This window comes from Mchenga conophoros, linkage group LG19 (genome assembly GCF_057382185.1).
Source record: "Mchenga conophoros isolate Kocher_MC1m ecotype Shallow Benthic linkage group LG19, M_conophoros_male_GT1.1, whole genome shotgun sequence".
In the NCBI taxonomy this organism is placed as follows: domain Eukaryota; kingdom Metazoa; phylum Chordata; class Actinopteri; order Cichliformes; family Cichlidae; genus Mchenga; species Mchenga conophoros.
This window is the reverse complement of record NC_140544.1, coordinates 20,463,816-20,486,920: the sequence shown is the minus strand read 5'-3', so window position 1 is coordinate 20,486,920 and position 23,105 is coordinate 20,463,816. Positions and strand designations below refer to the sequence as shown.

Genomic DNA, 23,105 nt, shown 5'->3' with positions numbered 1-23,105 from the left:
CTATTGTACTAGGTGTTATGGTTCTTTCATAAATGTCACCAATGCACAGCCTCCTCCCTCCAACTCTTCCATAGACTCTAATGTTAAAATGGCTCAGAAGGTTCGTTTGAAAATCAGAAGAGCATGGTGTCTTTCCACTGTCACCACATCCATATAATAAACTCCACAGACATGAAAACTGAGAATTTGGTAGACTAGACATTGCTGTCGCTCACAGTGAAAGAATTTTGTCAATACGACTTTTACTTTTCATTTGGGAACGATTTGTTTCGGCCTGACTTTTCTGTTCATTTTAAGCAGCAAAAGTGAGGTGCATGTCTGTGTCCGTGTGTATGGAGCCATTGGGTGCGGTCACTATAGCAACCAGGCTCACACCTGCCTGCTTAACGAGCTCTGCCTGCCACTGTACCAAGATTCATCTTAAACACTTCTCTTTCAACTGCTGCTGTGTCCACAGTGTCACAGCCATCATTTTACCCTCAAAACGTCGCCATCGTTGTTCTTTTTCCAACATCTTGTCTTTCAAAGCTCAGAGATGTAAACTTTTTAAACTGTGTGGGTCCAAGTGGAGGGATCACATTTTAGTCATTCAGTGATTCAAAGAATATGACCTTTTAATATTCTTTCAGATGTTTTCTGACTCTAAATGTTCTTTTCTCATTTCTTAGGTTTTTCTAATTTACAATTAAAACATTTTCAGCTTTTTTCCAACTTCTTCTTCTGTGTAACCTTCAGCTTTTAGCAGTTCAGCACTTTTGTTTTCAGGTTAAATTCGGGTTTTTTTTTTTATCTCATTCAAAATTTTTAACTTAAATTCAGTAATTATTTCATTTCAATGCATACATTCAGATTCAAGCATTCACACTGCAGTTTCTTCAGAAAATGCACTTTCTAGTTAAGCATTGGAAACCTACCTACTTCTTTGTTCATTGTAAACAATTGTACTTTCTGTAAAGTGGTTTGAATTAAAGAGAAAAGAAAAGTATGTTTTGTTTTGTTTTTTTTCTTCAAGATCTGTTCACATGTACTTAGCAAGAGTGAGTACACAGCGTTAAAAAATGGTACTTAGTGTAGTGAGGAAGGCGAAAAGCAAAGAGAGCATATGAAGGTAATATTGAAGTAGGCGCAGTTTTGAAGTGGTGAAAGGCAAAGGCATGAGTGCAAGCCTAATAAAAGCTAATAGGAGAGATGTCGAGCAGGCGGAGGACTTGGCTGGAGCAGGAAAAGGCAAAAGGGGAAATGCGAATGCGCATCCCCGCCCCCCAAGCCAGGGCCGTGGCAGCGAGATCGTGGGGGTTCGAACTGGCGGCGCTCTGTACCAGAGTGCTCTGCCACACATCATACGCCAACGGCCGGCAGAGAGAACGGTTAAAAAAAAGGACATTTATCATTTCTTCTCCAGCCAGCCAGCCAGCCAGCCAGCCCTTCTCATGGTTTTTACAAAGTACACAGCACAGCAGATTTTGCAATATTCTTACACACTAATTAAGCATTGGAAACCTACCTACTTCTTTGTTCATTGTAAACAATTGTACTTTCTGTAAAGTGGTTTGAATTAAAGAGAAAAGAAAAGTATGTTTTGTTTTGTTTTTTTTCTTCAAGATCTGTTCACATGTACTTAGCAAGAGTGAGTACACAGCGTTAAAAAATGGTACTTAGTGTAGTGAGGAAGGCGAAAAGCAAAGAGAGCATATGAAGGTAATATTGAAGTAGGCGCAGTTTTGAAGTGGTGAAAGGCAAAGGCATGAGTGCAAGCCTAATAAAAGGTAATAGGAGAGATGTCGAGCAGGCGGAGGACTTGGCTGGAGCAGGAAAAGGCAAAAGGGAAATGCGAGTGCACGTCTCCCCGCCCCCCAAGCCAGGCCGAGAGAAGGCTTGAAAAAAAAAAGGACATTTATCATTTCTTCTTCAGCCAGCCCTTCTCATGGTTTTTACAAAGTACACAGCACAGCAGATTCTGCAATATTCTTACACACTAATTAAGCATTGGAAACCTACCTACTTCTTTGTTCATTGTAAACAATTGTACTTTCTGTAAAGTGGTTTGAATTAAAGAGAAAAGAAAAGTATGTTTTGTTTTGTTTTTTTTCTTCAAGATCTGTTCACATGTACTTAGCAAGAGTGAGTACACAGCGTTAAAAAATGGTACTTAGTGTAGTGAGGAAGGCGAAAAGCAAAGAGAGCATATGAAGGTAATATTGAAGTAGGCCCAGTTTTGAAGTGGTGAAAGGCAAAGGCATGAGTGCAAGCGTAATAAAAGGTAATAGGAGAGATGTCGAGCAGGCGGAGGACTTGGCTGGAGCAGGAAAAGGGGAAACGCGAATGCGCATCCCCGCCCCCCAAGCCAGGGCCGTGGCAGCGAGATCGTGGGGGTTCGAACTGGCGGCGCTCTGTACCAGAGTGCTCTGCCACACATCATACGCCAAACGGCCGGCCGAGAGAACGGTTAAAAAAAAGGACATTTATCATTTCTTCTCCAGCCAGCCAGCCAGCCAGCCCTTCTCATGGTTTTTACAAAGTACACAGCACAGCAGATTCTGCAATATTCTTACACACTAATTAAGCATTGGAAACCTACCTACTTCTTTGTTCATTGTAAACAATTGTACTTTCTGTAAAGTGGTTTGAATTAAAGAGAAAAGAAAAGTATGTTTTGTTTTGTTTTTTTTCTTCAAGATCTGTTCACATGTACTTAGCAAGAGTGAGTACACAGCGTTAAAAAATGGTACTTAGTGTAGTGAGGAAGGCGAAAAGCAAAGAGAGCATATGAAGGTAATATTGAAGTAGGCGCAGTTTTGAAGTGGTGAAAGGCAAAGGCATGAGTGCAAGCCTAATAAAAGCTAATAGGAGAGACGTAGAGCCGGCAGAGGACTTGGCAAGAGCAGGAAAAAGCAAAAAGGAAAGGCGAGTGCACGTCTCCCCGCCCCCCAAGCCAGGCCGAGAGAAGGCTTGAAAAAAAAGGACATTTATCATTTCTTCTTCAGCCAGCTGTTTTTCTCATGGTTTTTACAAAGTACACAGCACAGCAGATTCTGCAATATTCTTACACACTAATTAAGCATTGGAAACGCAGGCCAAGTCTCCAGAGAAATGCTCAACATCCTCTCGTTTAAGTTCAACACCTGTTCCCGAGAGGAGGGAGGAAGAACTGCCTGAAAAATCAGAGGCCAAATTCTCCAAAAAGGATGAGGAGGAACAGTCTGACAAGTCAGAGGACAGATTCTCCAAAGAACATGAGGACATACCCTCTGAGAAGTCTGAGGAGAAACCCTCCACAGATGAGAAAGTGTCTGAAAAGTCAGAGGACAGAGTTTCTGAGGACAAACCCTCAGAAAACGTAGAGGAAAAGCTCTCAGAAGCGTCAGTGTCATCTGCTCAAGTGGAGGAAGTATCCCAAAACCTTGTTTACTTTCTTTTAATTGGACTTCTCGAGAAGTCCAAAAACAGGCGAAAAGGCCGTCTCACTCCTCCAGATGGCGTAACACTAGCTGACATCATTGAGCGTCTCAAAAACTTGGTGCAACCAGAAATCAGCAGCGCGGAGTCTACAACACGTCTGGAAAATGACGTGAGAGGATTGACCAAAAAACTGGTTAAAGGACTCATCAAGGAGTTTGGCTCCCCAGAAAGGATCATGGATGCTGCTTTGGCATGTGATAGTTCATTTGACGAGGCTATTTTGAAGCTCTTGAAAATCCATTTGGGTGTCCCCACAAGTTATCGCCAAAAGTCCAGAGTTGCCAGGTTCTTTTCAGCATTGAAGAAAGCTTTAATGAAACCCTTCAGATGCTGTTTTATGGGCAGCGATGACTAAAGACCTTGACTTTTCCACTGCCTTGCTTCTCGCAAAATCTCGAAGCAGAAGTGATCCAAAAACGGTCTTGAATCATCAATCATAGTGTCAAATCAAATTCCTTTATTGTTTTCCTAAAAAACTATATTTTCATTGTGTCTCCTTTTTGTTTTCCATCGAGTCCAGCCGGCCGCAGCAGATGGCTGCCCCTACATGAGCCTGGTTCTGCTGGAGGTTTCTGCTTTTTATGGCAGTTTTTCCTCCCCACTGTCGCCTTGTGCTTGCTCATAAGGGATCATTTGATTGCTGGAATTTTCTAAAATTGGTGTTTTGAACTTTAAGATAGAGGTCCTGCAGGCCCTCCACCTTAAATTTCAAAACACCTCCAGGAGACTTTGTAGTTAATTGTCATTACAATGAAATAAAAAAAAAAATCCAAATTAAAAACACGTTGACTTTTGTTGTCTGTTCTTGATGTTAACCACGAAAGAAAAAAAGTGTTGCAGGTGTGTACTCTGGTCATCAGTACTGGTATTTTAATGTATTAGTGTAGAATTTGATATAGGGTTAGAGTCTGTTGACAGTTTATCCTCCTCACAATCCCGAGCGCTTCTTCTGTCGAGCTGGATGTCTTTAATATGAGTTTCCAGAACCGTGGAAAATAACAGCATCGTCGAGCTAAACCGGTCGTCTCTGACAACAGCAACAGATTACAAGTGATAATAAATATTATCACAAATACATTTCCATTTCAGATTATTCCGAATAAAAGTATATTCTCATGCAATTATCTTGGAAAGTGTTTTCCCACTAAAAATATGCAAATACATAAATACAACCAAGTTCATCCTGATCTATCCCAAAGCCAGATGCAACAACAACCAAGCATTAACAAAAAAGAAAAGTAATAATTACAAATACAGTGATTTTCTGACTACCTGAACTCATCACTAGATAAGAAAAATATTGCTAGCCAAAAACAAATTACTACCTACTTCTTACTCACACCTTCACCCAGTCCACTTTCAGCTTTTTAAGCAGACATTTAATTCTAAGTGGTGCTTTTATGTAAAAAGTTGGGCCAGTTGGCTGTAATCAGGAGTGAAGAAGCAGCAGGAGACAGGGGATTAAAACAATCAGCTGACAAGCCTGTCTAGCTCTGAGAGTTTGAGGGTTAAGAGATTAGAAGATACACACTACAGCACATTTAACCAACAAAATAATTTATTACAAGGGAATGTACAACAGTGCTGCATTTTCAATGTTTTCAAAACGGAAAAAGGCTCAGGAACAAACAGTCAAAAGTGCTTGGATTGCATTATAATCTTCTGAATTGAGTGCTTTTTCTTTCTACAAGTAAGGACCCCAGCCTAAATACATCTGACACAGTAGTTTATCATCCGTGGCTTCTTGTATGAGGTAATGGACGTGCCCCTCAATTGACAGAGGAAGACCCAGCACTTTATTCCTGCTCTTAATCACTCCCTGCAGGCGCTGCTCAATGTCACACACGTGGGTTTTAGCCTAGCAGAGAAATGTAAAGAACAAACATTATTAGGTTTTATTGAACCTGAATGTGCTGTATTTAGCCCAGTTTTCCTCTGGGATTAATAAAGTCTCTCTGGTTTAGATTTGCAAGTAAATATAATTTAAGAGGTAAAAATTCAAGAAACATGCCCACCTTTTCATTAACAATCTCTCCTGTCTCATTGGCCTGAGCTTTTGATAGTCCTTTGGCTTGTTTGCTCCACTCCACCAGTGGGTCATGAAGGAAGGTCTTCAGCACGCTTGCAGGAAAAATTAAAAACAAAAACAGATTTTTAATATTTATGAATGGTTGAATTTGACATTAATACTTTTTATGTGAATGTACCTCATGAGTGGCTCTCTCTGGTCTCTCATTAGTCTTATCGTAACCTCACAGGCTTGCCTAAAGAGGCCCTCGATGCCCATGGGCCCCATAGCATGCACCATGTTTCGAGTCAGACGAAAGGGAACAACCTCTGGCACGTCAAATGTCTCCCCCTAGTGGAAAAGGAGAGAAAAGCACAGGCAAACTTAAAAGCAACAACATGCACTGGTGTTAAGGATACATATAATAAATAATAAATATATGAATATTCCTAAATAATATTTTATTGAATCTAAGGCAAAAAATAAAATAAAACCTTGTTAAAGAGGCAGTTGAAGTCTACATGAACACATTCTCCAGTGAAGGAATCAAAGAGGATGTTTTCTCCGTGGCGATCTCCCAGACCCAGGATGTAGCCCACCATGGACATCACAGCAGTGGAGCGGCAGTATGCTGAACGACTGCTGTACCTGTAAACACACAAATACTCCAAAGATTTATTCTTGGATTTAAGTTACACTTGAAGCAGATTTTTGAAAAATTCTGAATTGAAATAACTTCTTTCAAATGTGGTCAAGATGTTAAATGAAAATGACTAACATTTCTGGTAAAGCAGTGACTTCCAGGAGTATAATTATAGCAGTGTTGTAGTGAAAGTCATACCATGACGTGGGGTCAGGAAAGGTCCGGAGGAACCATTCATAGAAGACAGGGGGGTGTCGAGCACACAGCACCTCCTTGTGGATTCGCAGTTTTTCCTCAAAGGGAGCTGTCTTGGGAAGAATAAGCTTCCTGAGCTCTTTACCTGATAGGTAGATACCTTAAAAACACAGAAAAGGTGAACAACTTAATTACTTCCTAACATTTACTTAAAAAAAAAAGAAAAGGTTTTTGATTGTAGGTGTTATAAGTAAGGGATACCTCTCTCTTTGTACAGCTTTGTGAGAATGTGCCGCAGCCCGGCAGTGTTGTTAACCCATTCAATGATGCCACACTCCTCATTGAGGGGAATCACAGCATAAGTCCGGATGTGTAGCTCCCTCCGTCTGGACTCAGCATCTTTACGGAGGCACTACAACAGTACACACACAGTACAAACAAGCACATATAAATGCTGTTCTTCTCACATTTTCTCAAGTATTGTCATGTAATTTGCACACATATTGATTGATTTAGTACAGCTCTGCTACATAATGAGCTCCTAACTGCAAAGAAAAAAAAAAGGTTCAGTTTTTATTCACATTATGAGAAGAGGCTAATATTTCATTTTAACTTTGAGGCCAGAACAACACATAAAATAAGATTGAACCTCTAAAAGTTAGTAAGTTTGTTTATTCTGACCTAACATGCAAGTCGCTCTATGGCCAGAACTCACTATATATCCATTTAGTTTGAATGAAATCTCCCAGATACCTTATTGATGAGACAGTTGAACTCCATAAGTCTGCAGTCCTTCCTCAGGTCATCTTTAGGTTTACACATCATGGTGTAACCCCGACCATCCGAACCCTTCAGGCTTATCTTCTTTGGCTTCTGCAAAGAGGCCAGGATCTCCACCTACACAAACAAGATTATTTTCTGTAACTGTCAATCAACTCCTGCCGAATGTTAAACATACCGTGGCGGCCGGTCAGAATAGTTAACACCCTCTTTCTCTTACACTGTCTTCAAAACCATCCAGGTATGCCCAGTGTCCAGGAAAAGCATCATGCTGTGTGTTTTCCCCGCCTGTGGAGGGCAGCGTTGGGATGAGGACAGACTGCAGAGGGATCAGGATCTGACTGAATGTCGGCTCCTCCACCAAACGTTTTAGCTGCTTGAAGTGAATGCTCATACTGAGGGTGGTGCTGTTACCATTCACCTGTAAGACACATATAGAAACATCTCTACTCCTGCCTAAAGATGATTTAAGGATTGAGAAGTCATAGACTATTGAAGTGTATTTGTGCATGGGCGTGTATACCGGTTTATTACAAAGCTCCAAAAGCTTGTCTGTCAGTCTGTTGGCATCTCCAATGAATTTTTCCAGGGACTGTTTAAGACTGACGGCTTTCTTAAGGATCTGATTACAGCGATTCATGCGCATGGGGTAGGATGACTGGAAAGAAAAGAAAAGCAGACATAAATAAATGCTGTATTTTGGACGCAGAAGCAGTTGATTACAAAAACTAACAGAGAAATTGTAATTTTGATTTGAACTGATCTGCTAAATAACATTTCAAATAAACCCCCCCCCCCCCCACATAAACAGACTTGCAAATGTTAAACTTTATAGTCACCCCTCATTTGTTTATATTTTGCTTCCAAAGACCCAGACCTTCTAGTAATTTCTTAAAGTGGTCTTGAGCAATAGTTCCCCAGGCTTTCTGGAGGGATTTCAAAGGGTTTGTTTGGACAGTGGCTACTACATAAGTGGATGACAAAAGAAGAGATGCATTTATTATCTGTTATGGAAGGCAGCCAACATCCGAGGAAAAGCTTTGAATGTCCTCCAAGAAGCCTGGAGAACTATTCCTGAATATTCCTAATCCTACCTAATGAAATGACAAAACAACTTGCCTAAGAGAGTTCAGGCTGTGTTGAAGAATAAAAGTGGTCATATCAAATACTGACTTTCAAGCTCATTAGAATTACAAAGGCTATATTTCCATGTTTATAGAAATCACCATCAACCTTAAATGAGGGGTGGCTCATTTCTCTCACCTTGCACACCGCAGTCATTAGCCACATAGCTTGCTGGGGGTATGTGAGGAACACTTTGGCCACAATGGTCATGAGGACATTGAAGACCTCATCGCTGGAGTGACACACCCTGGAGATCAGCTGGGAAAATGCGGTCAGGAACTGGTACGGCGCCAGCTTAGCACAGTGCTCGCTCACTACTGTGTTGATTTTACTCAGCTCCTGTCGCATCTGTCTGTCTGCTCGCCCAGCTGAGGTGAAGGAATAGGTATAATATCAAGTGTTAATGAAAAGCCAATGAAATGCTAAAAATTTGCAAATTAATTAGACTGAAACTAGAAATATCTCCCTGCCCTGTGTGATTTGCCCACCTTTCTCACATTCACACACTTTAGCTCCATAGTCCAGCCAAAGAGACAGCATGCGAGGCATGGCCTGGTAGATATACTGGTTTCCAAACTGCAGAGCACTAGGAGGGAGAAAGTTGATAAGTGTGTTGTTTGATGAAGAAATTAACAGCTGTGAAGTAGCTAATAGAAGCTCTGATTGTAGTCTACAGCAGGGGTGTGCAACTCCAGTCCCCGAGAGCTACTGTCCTGCAGCTTTTAGATGCATCTTTGTTCCGACACACCTGAATCAATGAATGGCTTGTTATCAGGCCTTTGGCAAACTTGATGGCATGCTGAAGAATTAATCCAACCATTTGATTCAGCTGTGTTGGAGTAGAGATGCATATTAAAGCTGCAGGACCGAGAACTGGAGTTGGAGACTCTGGGTCTACAGGGCTGCAAATCAGCAGAAAGAACAAGAACTTACTTCCCGAAGAATGTGACGATGTAACGGATCAGATTACCCTGTTTCTCCAGCTTGTTATCTGTCACCATTGGCATGACTTTGTCATAGTATTTGGCTAAGTAGAAGTTACCATCCTCCCACTCTGGTAGGAGGTTAGTCACATCCTAAAAACAAAACAAAACAAAAAACACATAAGGTAAAGACAAGTGATGCAGAAATCTGCTTTGGTGCCACATCACTGTGAGGGTGATCTCTGACATTTGCATCATTGCATTTTTCACTTTTTTGTCTTTTTATGAAACATTTTCAGAATCTAGTTTAAAAGTGTGTAGATATATCAACCCTGTATGTCTTCATGATGGCATTAGACTCGAAGTTGGCCGTCTCCTCCATGAAGCGCCCCACCAGCAGCATGGCTTTGCCTTTAGTCTGGAGACTGCGAGGATCTGTCAGGGGCTGATCTTCAGGGAAACACTGAGCCACACCCTTCTGCAGGACAATCAGGGCTTGGTGGACATCGCCCTGATGACATTCAGGCAGACAAATTAGGCTATATTAGTTTAATTTGATTATGCACATGTATGAAAATCTAATTTGCAGATAGGAAGACACTAAAGAAAATACGTTTTCTGGTCCTGTACAAATGTGAATAATTTGCATACAGTTTTGCATCATATATTGAATGCTGGTTTTATTTGTAGCCTGGTTATACCTTAGACCAAAGCCACTTTGCCTTCTCTGTGACCAGTTCAGCAAGATTTGTATTTTCTGCATTGAGAAGGGCGTTAAAGGCGGTCTGATGGTGTCCTGCTTTCCTGGCAACCCGGGCACTTTGTAACCAGCACTCCCCAACCAGCTCCTGACATACAGGTCTGCAGAGTGAGATGATACATGCAGATGTGAGTTCAGAAAGATTTGAAAATGTTGTATTAAGAAGAAATTTTAAACTGATTTCTCTAATGTGTGTGTTTCAGAAAAACAGCATGTTAAAATCTGTGCAACTAAAAAGTGATGTTTCCTTACTGCGTTCCCAGACTGAGCAGGGCACGGCGGAGAGCCAGGACTGGCTCCTTGGCCCTGAAAGAGTTTTGCGTCATCTCCAGCCGATCTGACCAATGAGGAGGCAGTTGGCTGAGGTTGGACCCGGATCCCTGTCTCTGTTTCAGCAGCTCAGTGAAGGTGTGCTCCAACTCACTGAGCATGTGGAGTCTAAACACACGTAAAAGCTTTTTTAGAAAGTTATTAAAACACAACACACTTGACTCCAAACTGAGCTGACATCCACAGACCTGACAATATACTCGTATCCTCTCTGGTAGGTTCCACACTCATAACTGGCAGCAGACAGAGGGACGACCTGTTCTTTCCTCACCAGCTTCAGCTTCTCATAGAAATTTTCAGCATCCTGCTTCTTAGCTGAGAGCAGCAACTGGCCGAGCCGCACACCCCATGTGCTGGACTGCTGGTCTGGAGACACAGAATAGAAAACTATGCTTTAAGCAGATCCATGCAGCATGTAGTCACCAGTGATTTCAGATGTTGCAAATACATGCTGTGTTTCTGCACTACCTGAACTCAAATAATCTTCCAGCAGGTCCCATTTTCCAAGCTTCCAGGCTGCCTCTACTCTGTAGGTGTTGAGTTCTGACTTCCACTGGTGCCTAAATGGACATACAATGCTACATTAGGCAAACCTATATTAACCTAAATTTAAAAAATTACATTTAATAAGAAATAGATGTACACTGATATGTATTTTTCTTACTTGTTGGCCAGTACTCCATTGACTTGCGTGATGACTGTGGACAGCTGTCCCAGGCCGAGCATGGAGGTCATCACTCCATGATAGTGAGCGATCTTTATACAAAGCGATAATTGAAATGATCAAGAAAGAAAAAACAGTGAGTTAATTATCTTTTATGTCGATATCATAAATAACATATTGTAAGAAAACATATAAAACTGGCATAGTATATGTACACTTACCGGTTTATTAAGCATGTCAGTTATTTTAAATGCAAATAACTAATCAGTCAATCACATGGTAGCAGCTCAATGCATTTAGACAGGTACACAAGATCAATTTCAACCCAACCAAGTATCAGAATCAAGGAGAAAGGTGATTAAAGTGGCTTTGAACACACCACTGAAATACTCAGTCGCACCAACTGGGTGTACATGTTTATGGACTACATGTGTTTGGGTACCTGGTCTGACTCCAGCTGTATGGCTCTGTCATAGCACGCGGTGGCGTCACGGAGCAGGCCGATGCTTTCATGCTCAAGTATCTGTTCCTGGAGTGATGGCTCCTCCCTCCTCAGAGCGTTGACACCTCTCACTCCATCTGGCTCGTGCATTGCAGCGTACAGCGTCTGTGGCAAGCAATCACGTACATCACAGAGCTTAAAGTTCACCACAGAGATTAATTGGATGAGTGGTTAAAAGACAAGTGCACTTGTACTATTGGACTCGTTGCTGTCAAGATAACTTTTATAATGCAGTCAAAAGTCCTGAGTCAATCTTTTATTTAATGGTTAATAACCAAATTGTTTTCTGACCTGCAGGAATGAGAGATGGTCTTGTATGTTCTCTTTATTTTCCAGGATGTAAGCTTCAAAGTGCATGAGGGCACGAGTGTACGCTTTGGATCGTAGAGAGGCCTTGGCCAGGACATCCTGCGGGATATCTTTCAGGAAGGCCACCACGCGCTGATAATCCCCACTCTCTGCAATATCATGTTATAATTCTTTACTTTATTAAAGCAACAAGGTGAGTGAACAATGAGGAGAACTGAATTTTATTTAGTTATTTTCTTATACAGTTCAATGCAAATAATGCATAAAAGCCTCAATATTATCATGTAAATAATAGCAATATAAATTGCTATAGAGTTGACTGAGTAAATACATCTTTTTCAACAGTGACTGAAGCTATGCATCTTTTCATTAGTCCGTAGATTATTGTAGGGTCTACCTTACAATATACAGTGCCTTGAAGCGACTGTTGTTATGGATAAATAAAACTGAATTGAACTGAACTGAATTCTTACCATGTTTGGGTTTGGAGTAGAGGATGTGGCGACTCCACTGTGTAAGGTGTGACAGCATGCTGAACACAGTCTGAGTGCTCAGCTGTGACAGGCTGGAGGCCGTCTTCTGGGCAAGCCCCTCGGCTTGTCCATCTCCCTCTGTCAGCACAGCCAGCATTTCCTCTGTAACCTTTGACAGAAACAAGAATGGAACAACAAGGAATGAGAATTAGAACAAGATTAGAACTGAAGACATCAGAGGGACAGCTCAGGTTGAACGGTTTGAAGACAAAGTTAGACAAGCAAGGCTGAGGTGGTTTTGGACATATGCAGAGGAGGGATAGTGGATATACTGGACAAAGGATGCTGAATATGAAGCTGCCAGGCAGGAGGAAAGAAGTAAATTAGAGGATTCATGGATGCAGTGAATGAGGCCATGCAGAGGGGCTGGTGTGACAGAGGAGGATGGTAGGGATCAGGTGAGATGGAGGCAACTGAACTACTGTGGTGGTTCAGATGTGTCCTCACCTCTTGTTGCTCTGCAGGAGTGCAGCCCAGCAGCATGTAGAGCAGAATATGAGGCAGCAGGTAGATTGTGACCTTGTAGTCGTGTTTGATGATGAAACTACAGCATCTGAACACTTTGCTGGCCAACTCGTGTCTCACCTGGAGAGCAAAGAAACTTCCCTTAACTTCTGGCTTGGAAAACAAGATAAAGCTGGGGAAAAACTTCAAAAAGAGATGGGTTAACCTTGCTGATGAGGTATCCAGCCCAGGTGGCTGACCAGTCAGAGAATTTGCTGCCTCTGTTGCTGAGGTACACAGGTTTCTTCAGCTTAGACCAGTTCACCTCCTTCTGACTGCTCTTATATCTGCAGGTAAGAGTAGAAAATAACAGATTTACAAAAAGAGAAGTTAAAAAAATGGAAGGACTTAGTGAGTACTAAAAGATTGCAGGCAAGAAGATAAAATGTTGGAGAAGGGAGGAGAGAAGAGGAAAAATAACTGTCGTCTGAGGGATTTTTAAGTCCTGAATTCTGAGACCATTACAAACGAGACTATGTGTGTACGAAGGTGTAAACTTAGACCTGCTGTTGAGGTGAGGCTCCAGTATTTCTTGAATTTGCTCGGGGAATCTTCTCCACAGACGTCGGCCCGCTGAGTCAGTTCGACCTTCGCGACACTCAAATATGGAAAGCAGTTCCTACAGTGGATATAAAATCACCAATACAAACAAACATTTCAACATAACCCCGCAAAAATAAATAAATACAATAGAGGAACAAACACAAATAATTAAAGCTGTTGCGTACCTGAATTGCATAAGCAGCAGAGTCCTGGGCTCTCACATCATCAGCGTACGCCAGAAATGTTCTGGTCAGTTCGGTCAGCAAATCATAGGCAAAGTTAGGATCATCCACTCCGCTCTGCCACAGAGAAAAAACAAACAAACATACAGTTCAGTTATCTTTGCTTCACACACAGTAACTAACACACACACACACACACACACACACATATAATTATCATTACATTTGCAATCTATGTTAGTTATTTACCACAAAGATGTTGCGGTTGCCGTGGGTGTGTGTTTGCGACAGATCCAAGCGTCCCGGATCCACGGCGCCCAGCTCCCCCAGACACTCCCCACAGAGGAGCCTGGCCTCTGGGGATGAATCCTGGCAGCCTTTCAGCAGCACTGATACCAGGTTGGAGATGACCGGCTCCACTGCTTCACTCGCACAAACCTGCCGCAGCAGCCACTCCTGCACTCCAGAAAACAGAGGAACATATTTATAGATGTGTTAAGTTAAAGTAAATTTGTGGGTAACGGTGAGGATTTAACATGGGCTATGCTAGAAGTGTAGTAAGAACTGAACTAAGAATTAGAATTAAGAACTGAAACACCAATTTAGGTGCTAAGATGTATTATAGTATGTTAATTTATGGACACATCCATTGTACATAATTCTTAATGCTAATGACCCAACTTTCAGGCTTACACCTTTCACAACAACAAATCGTTTGAAAAAGATAACACAGCCGGTGATTTTGGAATGATGCAGTCTAATGGTTTCATTATATATATTTTGCATTCTTTTCTGAGTTCTCTTTGCAAACATGGAGCTGTTACTTCACTGTAGCACTTCATTGAGTGTGTACCTGGTTGCTGTGCATCATGTCCCTGAGGCTGGTCAGCGCGTGGATCCTCACGTCCACGTTCTCATGCTGGACGGCTCTCATGGAGAGCTGCAGTGCGGCAGCCAAGTCACTGCTGCTGGCCGCCAGCTGGAAGAAGAAAAGATAAAATACAACACAACAATGTGTTGTACGTATGATCACTGTCAACCAGCCTTTTGTTTCACATTCATTTTACTTTCTGTTGTGCCCTTCATACAGACCTTTTTATAATCCTGCATTACTGTGTGGATGTCTTTTAGCTCTGGATGGTCTGGTAGAAAGTAAATCTCATGGAGGTAGTCACTGACTTCTTCCCTGTAATTAAATGACAGAAGTGAGGCATCTAAAAGCGCACATACACCCACACCTATGTACATATACAAACACACTCTTTCAAGTACCTACATACGCATACATACATACTCATCCATGTGTACCCTTTTACACATTGTTGTGTATGTCTACACAAGTGTCCATTCAGCACAAAAAGGAAATAAGACCAGTTGTGCACAAGAAAAATCTGGTTGATTGAAAAGAGGATGAGATGGGAATGAATAAGATCCTTTTCCCACATTATTCACAATCCTTTTGCATACTCTAAAACCATTTTGACCAGTTTAACTAATGAGGGAAGTTAAAACTGTAACCGAAAGATGTGTCTTTGTGTTTGCACGCTGATCAAATGTGCACATTTGTGCTTATGTTTGCTACCTGTTGTCCAGGATGAGGAAGCGGATGATGGCGGCAGTTTCTTTGGGCTGCAGTGGAATCAAGGGGAGCAAAGCAACAATAACGTGACTCAGTAGGGGGCCCAGGTGTGCAGGCTCCACACTCCTCACAAAACAATCCCATGTCCTACCCAGAGGAAAAGGGAGTGTATAAAAAAAAAAAAAAAAACGAATTAGAAACAGATGTCTGAGCAAATGCCAACGAATAATAAAGATAAATGCATCACAATATGTGACTTTATGTGCAAGTATACAAGTACTGACTGGCAGCAGAGGAGAGGGAAGTCCTCTCTGTATCGCAGGCCGGTGCGTAATGTCGTCATCATCTTCACTCTGACAGAGCTGATGTGTTTGGAGCCCATCAGTCGCATCAGAGCCATCACACTTGTCAAAACCTGCACGAAGAACAGGCAGACATGTTCACTTTGAGCCAAGGAGATCTTTATTGGACAATTAACCAATCAGATTTAAAATTCTGGTATTTTAGAGGATCAATTACCAGTTTCTTGCGGTTTTTTTCTCCTGCACTGGAGCTAAGCAGCTGCATGTTGAAAAAGGCAAGAATCCCCAGCAGCTTTGGCTGTAAGTAGTCAGCCTAAAGATAAAAACAAGACATTCATTAATGGATAATTAGCAGATGATTAGTTGCTTATTATCTCTTTAATTTTTTTTTTTTGCATAGAAAAATTACATTTTTGTTTTAAATTAATTACATAAAACATATCTCACAGATTCTGAAGCCTAAATTGTTTCATAAAGCATTTTTGTCTAGTCAAATGTCAAAAAGACAAGAAACTAAAACACTGATATGAAATGCAGAGGATGCCAAGTACCATAAGTTCTGAGGTGGTGATGTCTCGGGGTCCCTGGTACGGATCATCACTGGATGCAAAGGAGGCCAGGATTGCCAAGCCATTGAATACCTGCAAAGAAATAAACACTTATGAGAACAGAAACTAGAGTCTGTGTTTTAGATCATTTGTGAGTTTTATTCAAGAGGAGGCCTTGTGCAGAATAATTTCCTCAAAGCCACATATTTTGAAATAGATTTAATGTTTAGAAAATCTGTTTCCACATATGTGTGTCAACCTGTTGGTAGTGCTCTCCAAGACGCAGCAGCAGCTCATTATGAAGACCCTGGAAGTCTTGGCGTAGCAGAGATCCCAGTTCAATTTCTGTCTCACTCTGAAAGAACGTGAAGGAGAAGAAAAATAAACTTGTTTTTAAGATGACCTCTTCAGGTACATGACTCTAAATCATGTTTCAGCTGTAAAATGCAAGTAAAGTTGTTCATACTTGTAGGTAGTGAAAGGCCCTCTCCAGCTCCTCCTTTGTGCAAGAACAGACCAGATGGCTGAAGATGTACTTAAAGTTGTTGATCAGGATCTCTCTCCTGTTTGCCTTCAACTCAATGGCCAAAGTTCGAATGAGAGCAGAGCCTGTAGAGCTTGCTTTTGCTGCTAGGTAAGGCAGCAACACCTGGAGGGTCCGCTGCATAAACAAACATGCAAGAAAGCACCAATGTACATCACATAAAGAGTGCTTACTATCTGTGTGTGGATGCGTGTGCATGACTGTACATACGGTGAGGAAGCGGTGGAGGTCTGGAAAGTCAAAAGCATGCGCGATCTGAGCAAGAATATCCAGAGCCAGCTCCCTCTGATTGGCTGACTCGGTTCCTTGATCTGGTGTGCTCCGCAGGGCTGACGCATGGCGCGAATGTAGTGACTCCACCAGGAACTAAAAGGCAAAGAAGATATAGTAATGGACTGTAGATTTTCCACAAAAAACAGTATCTAAAACAGACCAAATGAAAACTAAACCAATGCAATTTTCAAACATTAAATCCACATATATACTATGAATAACAGTATTATAGAGCAAGTCATCTAACTCATAATAAGCAGGTGAATAGGATGGGTTTGGTCCAATTTAAACAAAAGACTAGATACCTGGCAGATAGGGTTCTTGTACTGACTGAAGAGTGTCTGCAGTTTCAAGCCTTTAGTGGTGGCCAGGGCTCGAATTTGAGTGTAAGCAGCTACAGACACCTGGGACGACTTGGACAGGAGACAGTGGAGCAGACGCAGCAGAGAGAACGACACCAAACTACCCTGAGAGGCTCTGACAGAAGAGGAAAGGGGAATGAAGAAATTTCCTTCATTAAGTAGTCTTTTTAAATGTATTAACAAAAGAAATCATCTGTTTTCTACATCTAAGTGGATATGAAAATAATACAAACTAATAACAACTAGCAACACAACATTTTATTTCTGTATATAAGGTCAATAATTTTATCTCCCATCTTATAACATATTATTCATTAAAAACAATTACTATAACTCATACAGCTTGTGGAATAAAAAAAAAGCTGTTTATATACCTGCCGATCTCTCCAGTGGTGAGGATCAGAGTGTTACGCAGGTCATCATCTCTGTTAAGTTTAGCAGTGCTGAATGCCTCTTTAAGACGTGCAACCAGGAGCTGTGATGGTGACACACACCACATCAAAAAACAAGTAAACATGCAACATTAAACTATATTGATTGAGGGGAATATGGTGAAATTTTACCCTGATAAAAATATAATTAGGTTATAATAATAAAAATATAAGAAAAACTGGAGTCAGAATTGCTCACCTCATTCAAAGAGCCCTGCTCAGAGTTTCTAGTGGTCTCTGCTAGCAGGAAACGCACTGATTGGCTGAAGCGTGTTCTAACCACAGGATCGGAATCCTCCATTAGACCAATCAGGGTACAGAGTACGGCTCGGGAATCGCTGTCTGCACCAGTGAGATTCACATGCTGGCACAGGTGGGGAAGAGCTTCTAGGAAAGCTGGCAGTGAAATGTATAAAATGTTTAAGAAAACAGCAGCTGTGAACTGATTTCAATGCATCAGCTGTTGTGAAAAACTTATGGTTAAAAGGTACCTTGTTTCACGGTGCTTGGAGCTTGTGGTCTGAGCAATGGTAGGAAGGGTCTAACAACAGATGCCTTGAGGGATGGCACTGCTTTCCCAGCATGATCTGTTTCAAGACTACAAGAGAGGCAAAGGATTTTGGGAAGACAAGTGGAGTCTGTGTGGATGTCACTAAGGCTGGAGAGCTCTGATTGGAGGCAGCTCAGCTGACCAATGATCCTGGCAAGTTCCTTCTTCACCTGCTCCGAACTGTCCTCCAGCTTGGAACTACAATTATCAAACATACGCCATGAAATATAACAAAGTAACTGATGATATCAATGAAAGAAAGACAGAAAATATCAGTGGTCAAGTACTAAGTAATGTATGAGTTTCCATACAGCAAAGTAGTGCCAATGAGGTTGTAGTGCATGTTTCCCAGATGGTGGAGAAGAAGAGGGAAAGCCTTGACTGCTGCTACTCTCACCACCTCCTCCTGACTCTGCAGCGCCTTTGAAAACACACACACGCGCCACGTCTCGCACACACCACCATGTAAAAAGGCCAGCAGCGACACGCAATCGGCCTGGACCTCAGGTGCTGGAAAGAAAGACGTCTTTAAATGACTTTTAAAGCAGTCGTTTAGGTTTTCATTAAAAGAAAAAGAAGCACACAGGAACACTCACAGTAGCAGAAACCGAGTCTCTGCGCCAAGGCTAGCAACCAGGAAGGGAAGCCTGAAGTCTTATAGGCTGAGACAGACTTGTTCTCACACACCCAAGGAAGAGACAACAGAGCACACACATGTTGTTGGAGCCTGTCATCATTCTGGCTGCTCACTAAAAAAAAAGAAAAAGAAGAAGATTATGATTATAATAAAGGATGTGTATCTGGCTTGATTTCTATCTTCAAATTAAACACAAACAAATATGGAAAATACATCAACTTTTATTTTGACAACAAACTAAACCAAAAACATCTGGTATTTTTGTATTTAGATCCTTACTTGTCAGGTAAAGTATAGAGTCGAGGACCCTGACAGTGATCTGGACAGCAGACTGAAAGTAGCTCTGATTTGACACAGGCTGAGATCCTCCTTCTAACACTGACTGACAGCTCTTCAGGGCCCTGCTCAGCGTCTCAGTGGGAACCCAAAGGAGAGGTGACAAGCTGCTATAACAAAGAGATGTTGAGGTGAATAATATGCTATTAATCACTGTGAACGACATATGTCAAACTGGAGCCAGGAAAGTAAGCAATCTCTAATATTAAACACTATTAAAATAAAAAACTAGAGAAAAAGTTTTTCTGAGAGGCAGAAAAAAGATAAAAAGGAGAGGGCTTGTGTAAGAGCACGGGTGTATGTTTGGGAATTACCTAACGGGTGAGGAGCAGAGGGCTGCCTGATGGAGAATGAGGGCCAGTCCCTGCAGAGCAGACGCACTCTGGGTGGTCTCAGGCTTAGCAGAACTGGAGTCCAAAAGCATCAGCAGCTCCTCCAGCCGACTGTTTAACGCAGCCCAAACCTTACTGTGAACACGCATGTCCACTTTGCTTAAGACAGAGACACAGACATTACTTCAATACGACATATGAGACATTTTAAAAAAAATTGTTTGAGATTTTCATGGTTATTGCCAAATAGTAAATGTTGATGCACTCACCTTGAGGATGTTTTAGTAGTTTTACCAACTGAACTGGTGGCAGATTTGCAAGACTTCTTGGCAGGTGTTGCTCCATCTTTACACTCCTGCAGCACTAAAGCTGTCTCAGCCTTCAGGGCAGCTCGGAGAAACCCTTCTGCACACTGCGAACAACAAGCATAGCACATATTGTAAAGAGGGAAACACTGTATGGATATCAAAAGGATAATTTAAAAGGAAACACAAAGAACAGAGTTGTACTTCAGCTTGATTTGCTGTCCCCACGGTGCATGCTAGTGTCCCGCAGACTTCGGTGACCCGCTGCCTCCTAAGCAACGCGGCGCTCTCATAAACTGGTGCTACAGATAGCGAGAAGCTAAACAGCAGGCAAAGTGACTCGGTCACTTCTACACCTAACTTGACACCAGCTCCAGCAAGAGTGCAAACACACTCGAACATCTGTGAGAGGTGGATGGGCTCAAAGTGTGAGTGAGAAACATACGATTGCTGAAACACGCAGCGGGTCAGGCTTAACAGCTCTCCTTCGTAAGCTTGCTTCTCATTTATGTTTGCTGTGGCAGAGTAGGAATGTGTTTCCAGCAACTGGAAGTAGGCTGCAAAGAATTCGTGGCCCTGCATCTCAGGAAATCCTCTGAGCTCCACCAGTGTTCTCAGCATCACCATGGAGGCTTTCCTCAGCCTGATGTTCCCGTTGGACAGGATGAAGCATGCAGCTTCCCAGGCTACACTCAGGTCACGACGGGAGATGACTCCCCTCAGAGACTCAGTTATGATGTTGATCGTTACGAGTGTCAGCGACTCCAAGGCAGCAGGTGAGGAGAGCACAAGGGCAGAGGGGGTGAGGTATGAGGAGGCACAGAGGGGGGATAAACTGAAGCACTTGAGGTTTATAGGCCACTGGTTCTTTGTGTGAATGTCCAAAACATGTCCCTGTCCTGCAAGTGTGCAAATATGTGCATACAGGTTATGGCTGAGTTCCTGGGACAGAAATATGAGTTCCTGAATGAGGCAATTAAAGATAAATGGTGCCCGGACTCTCAGAGTGTGAAATAAAGAGCACAACACAGCAGAGACCCGTCCATGGATGATATCACAGCCTGGAGCTGCTGCCACACGAAGGAAACGCACCGCCACCCACTTACTGAAGTCTAAAATCAAGACAAGGAATGAGAAGATATTAAAGGACTAAACTAAAAAGGCAAAACATGTTCAGCTTTATTTTCTCTAATTTCTGAAATCACTTATGGCAGCATTTTGAGAAGAATTTCCTACCAGTGCAGCTCTGTGTTGTTTCTGGGTATTCAGCAGGCTGACAGGCAGGGTTGGCAAACATCAGAGATGAAGATTTAACTATGTGCTGCACAAAGTCCAGCAGCATCACACAGGCTGGCTCTGAGGTGGACTTCTTACTTAGCCCTAAAGCAACTGGAAGAAAAGACAACTGCTTTGTTAAAAGAGCTGGTACACATACAGAGGATAAGTCAAATATTCTTGCAATATTAACTTGAAAAGTCACTAAATGATAAAAAGCTTAAAAAAGCAACACATCATGTCAAGATCTAAAGAATCTGCTGAGAAAGTCATTGACATCTATCGATCTTGAAAGGGTTACAAAACCATTTCTAAGGCTTTGAGACTCCAGTGATCCACAGCGAGAACCATGAGCCACAAATGGAGAACGCTTTTAACAGTGGAAAACCTTCCCAGGAGTGGACAGCCAACCAAAATTGCTCAGAGAGTGTATCAACAACTCATCCAGTAAGTTACAAAAGAACCACGAATAATGATCAGTGATCCCACACCCACCAGGAAGTCTTAAATGCATAAAAAAAACCCATAAAAATCAAAGTGAAAGTTCTGCAGTGGCCTAGTCAAAGTACAGGCTTAAATATAATTTAAATGCTTTGGCATGACCTTAAACAGACCGCTCATGCTTGAAAAACTTCCATTATGGCTGATGTTATGTGAAAGACTTGTTGCAACTTATCACCAACACTTGATTGCAGTTCTTCCTTTTAAGGTTGGCACAACCAGTTATTAGGTTTAGGGGGCAGTTACTTTTTCACACAGGTTTAGATAGGTTCTTTTTCCTATTTTTATCATCATCATCATCAATCTTTATTTATTTATTTTTAACAGGATTTTTTCAGGAATTTATAATTTGCATGTTACATTTACTTAGGCCATCTCTGTCTATTTTTAAAATTTGTCTAATGATCTAAAACATGCACGTTTGACAAATATACAAAAAAAGGGAAAAGAAATCAGCGAAGTATATTAACAAGAGGGAATAGTAGTCATGGTAAGCAACAACTTCAGGGAATGTTTCAGCAGATAAGTCTGACAGTGTGCACCAAAAAGCTGTTTGTTTGTTTTTTATTGATGTCCTTTCAGAGGCTTTTATTATGGTGACCACCCCTAGTATGTGTCGATATTCCCGGCTTACCGACATCCACATCTGTCAGTATCCTGTCGATGAACTGGCAGAGAATCTGTCGAGGTTTCTGTACCACCTGGCCGTACTCTGCAGCGCTCGCACTGCAAATATCAGCACGATGTTATTCACAGAGACATGACGAAGCAAAGGTTTTTATCGACTTCAATAAGTAAAGATGAGGACTCACTTTAGCCCAAATAAGTGGTACTGTTAACTACTTAGCTCTTAGCCAACTTTAGCCGTGTACTCACCTAGCTAGCTCCTGAAGAGCCGGTATCATCGCAGACATTTCCAGACCTTCCATTTTTAAACTTTTTGTGTCGCTGTTCGATAAAACTCTTTAATACATTAATATATAGCTCTGTCTAATCATTTTAACCAGTACACATCTCCACGTCTCCTTCTGCCTGTCAAGTCTTTCCAAAACTTTCGCTCCAAAATGACGTTTCTGTTTTGATACGGAAGCCAGCGAGGGTCTATAAGCTCAAACAAAACGCAAACTAGTAAATGCTCCCTCTGGTCGCTAAAGTAACGTTAAAGTATGTGTTTTACGGCAGGAAAATGTTTTTAAAAATTGTTAAAAAAATGTTAATAGTAAAGGTACCACAGGCCCATAGTAAAGGTCTTAAAAAGTAGGTAGGGTAAAAATATACACAACAGTGATGTTTTTTAAAGGAGAAGTAAAAAAGGTGAAATAAAAAATCTAATTGAGACTGTGCAAAAGAGTAGTGCAATTGCAGTAGTAAATAATATGTAACAAGAGGGTATAATACAAAATAGTACAATGTAAATATTTGTGAAACTGTGTATGCCTACCTACAAATGTGTTACTTAACTATTCATGAGGCATTTGTATGTATTTTGTGATTAGAATTTAATGTATATCTTAATTAAGTTGCTAAATTCAAAATTACAGTAGAATTCCTTAAATCAGTTAAATGGCATTTATATAGTACAAAGTCACAACAAAAGACACATTAAAACACTTTATATTGTAAGGTAAAGAAACTACAACAGAACAAGAGAAACACAAGTGTTTCAGTCC

General features: G+C 41.5%; 1 protein-coding gene across 2 annotated transcripts; it reads right to left on the bottom strand.

Moving 5' to 3' along the window:
• Positions 1-4,845: 4,845 nt before the first annotated feature.
• On the bottom strand, positions 4,846-22,493 carry atr (ATR checkpoint kinase). Of its 2 annotated transcripts, none has more exons than XM_085257345.1 (48): positions 22,312-22,493; positions 22,070-22,161; positions 20,896-21,048; positions 19,864-20,771; positions 19,624-19,766; positions 19,337-19,513; positions 18,966-19,129; positions 18,646-18,798; positions 18,361-18,559; positions 17,991-18,247; positions 17,699-17,895; positions 17,443-17,543; positions 17,012-17,183; positions 16,644-16,799; positions 16,356-16,550; positions 16,149-16,244; positions 15,893-15,982; positions 15,559-15,654; positions 15,324-15,454; positions 15,043-15,186; positions 14,553-14,646; positions 14,314-14,439; positions 13,710-13,916; positions 13,464-13,577; positions 13,239-13,354; positions 12,902-13,022; positions 12,679-12,816; positions 12,172-12,340; positions 11,681-11,847; positions 11,330-11,494; positions 10,888-10,979; positions 10,692-10,783; positions 10,412-10,589; positions 10,146-10,331; positions 9,835-9,994; positions 9,465-9,644; positions 9,144-9,286; positions 8,699-8,796; positions 8,349-8,578; positions 7,609-7,743; positions 7,306-7,506; positions 7,059-7,202; positions 6,567-6,717; positions 6,309-6,465; positions 5,962-6,115; positions 5,667-5,818; positions 5,475-5,580; positions 4,846-5,317 (listed from the first exon to the last, which is right to left on the bottom strand). In XM_085257345.1, the coding sequence occupies exons 1-48, from the start codon at positions 22,362-22,364 to the stop codon at positions 5,144-5,146; spliced, it is 7,827 nt and encodes a 2,608-aa protein (XP_085113471.1). In that variant the 5' UTR covers positions 22,365-22,493; the 3' UTR covers positions 4,846-5,143. The 2 variants fall into 2 exon arrangements, with proteins under 2 accessions (XP_085113471.1, XP_085113470.1); XM_085257344.1 differs by having other exon boundaries at positions 4,847-5,317; positions 18,966-19,132.
• Between the last annotated feature and the right edge of the window lie 612 nt (positions 22,494-23,105).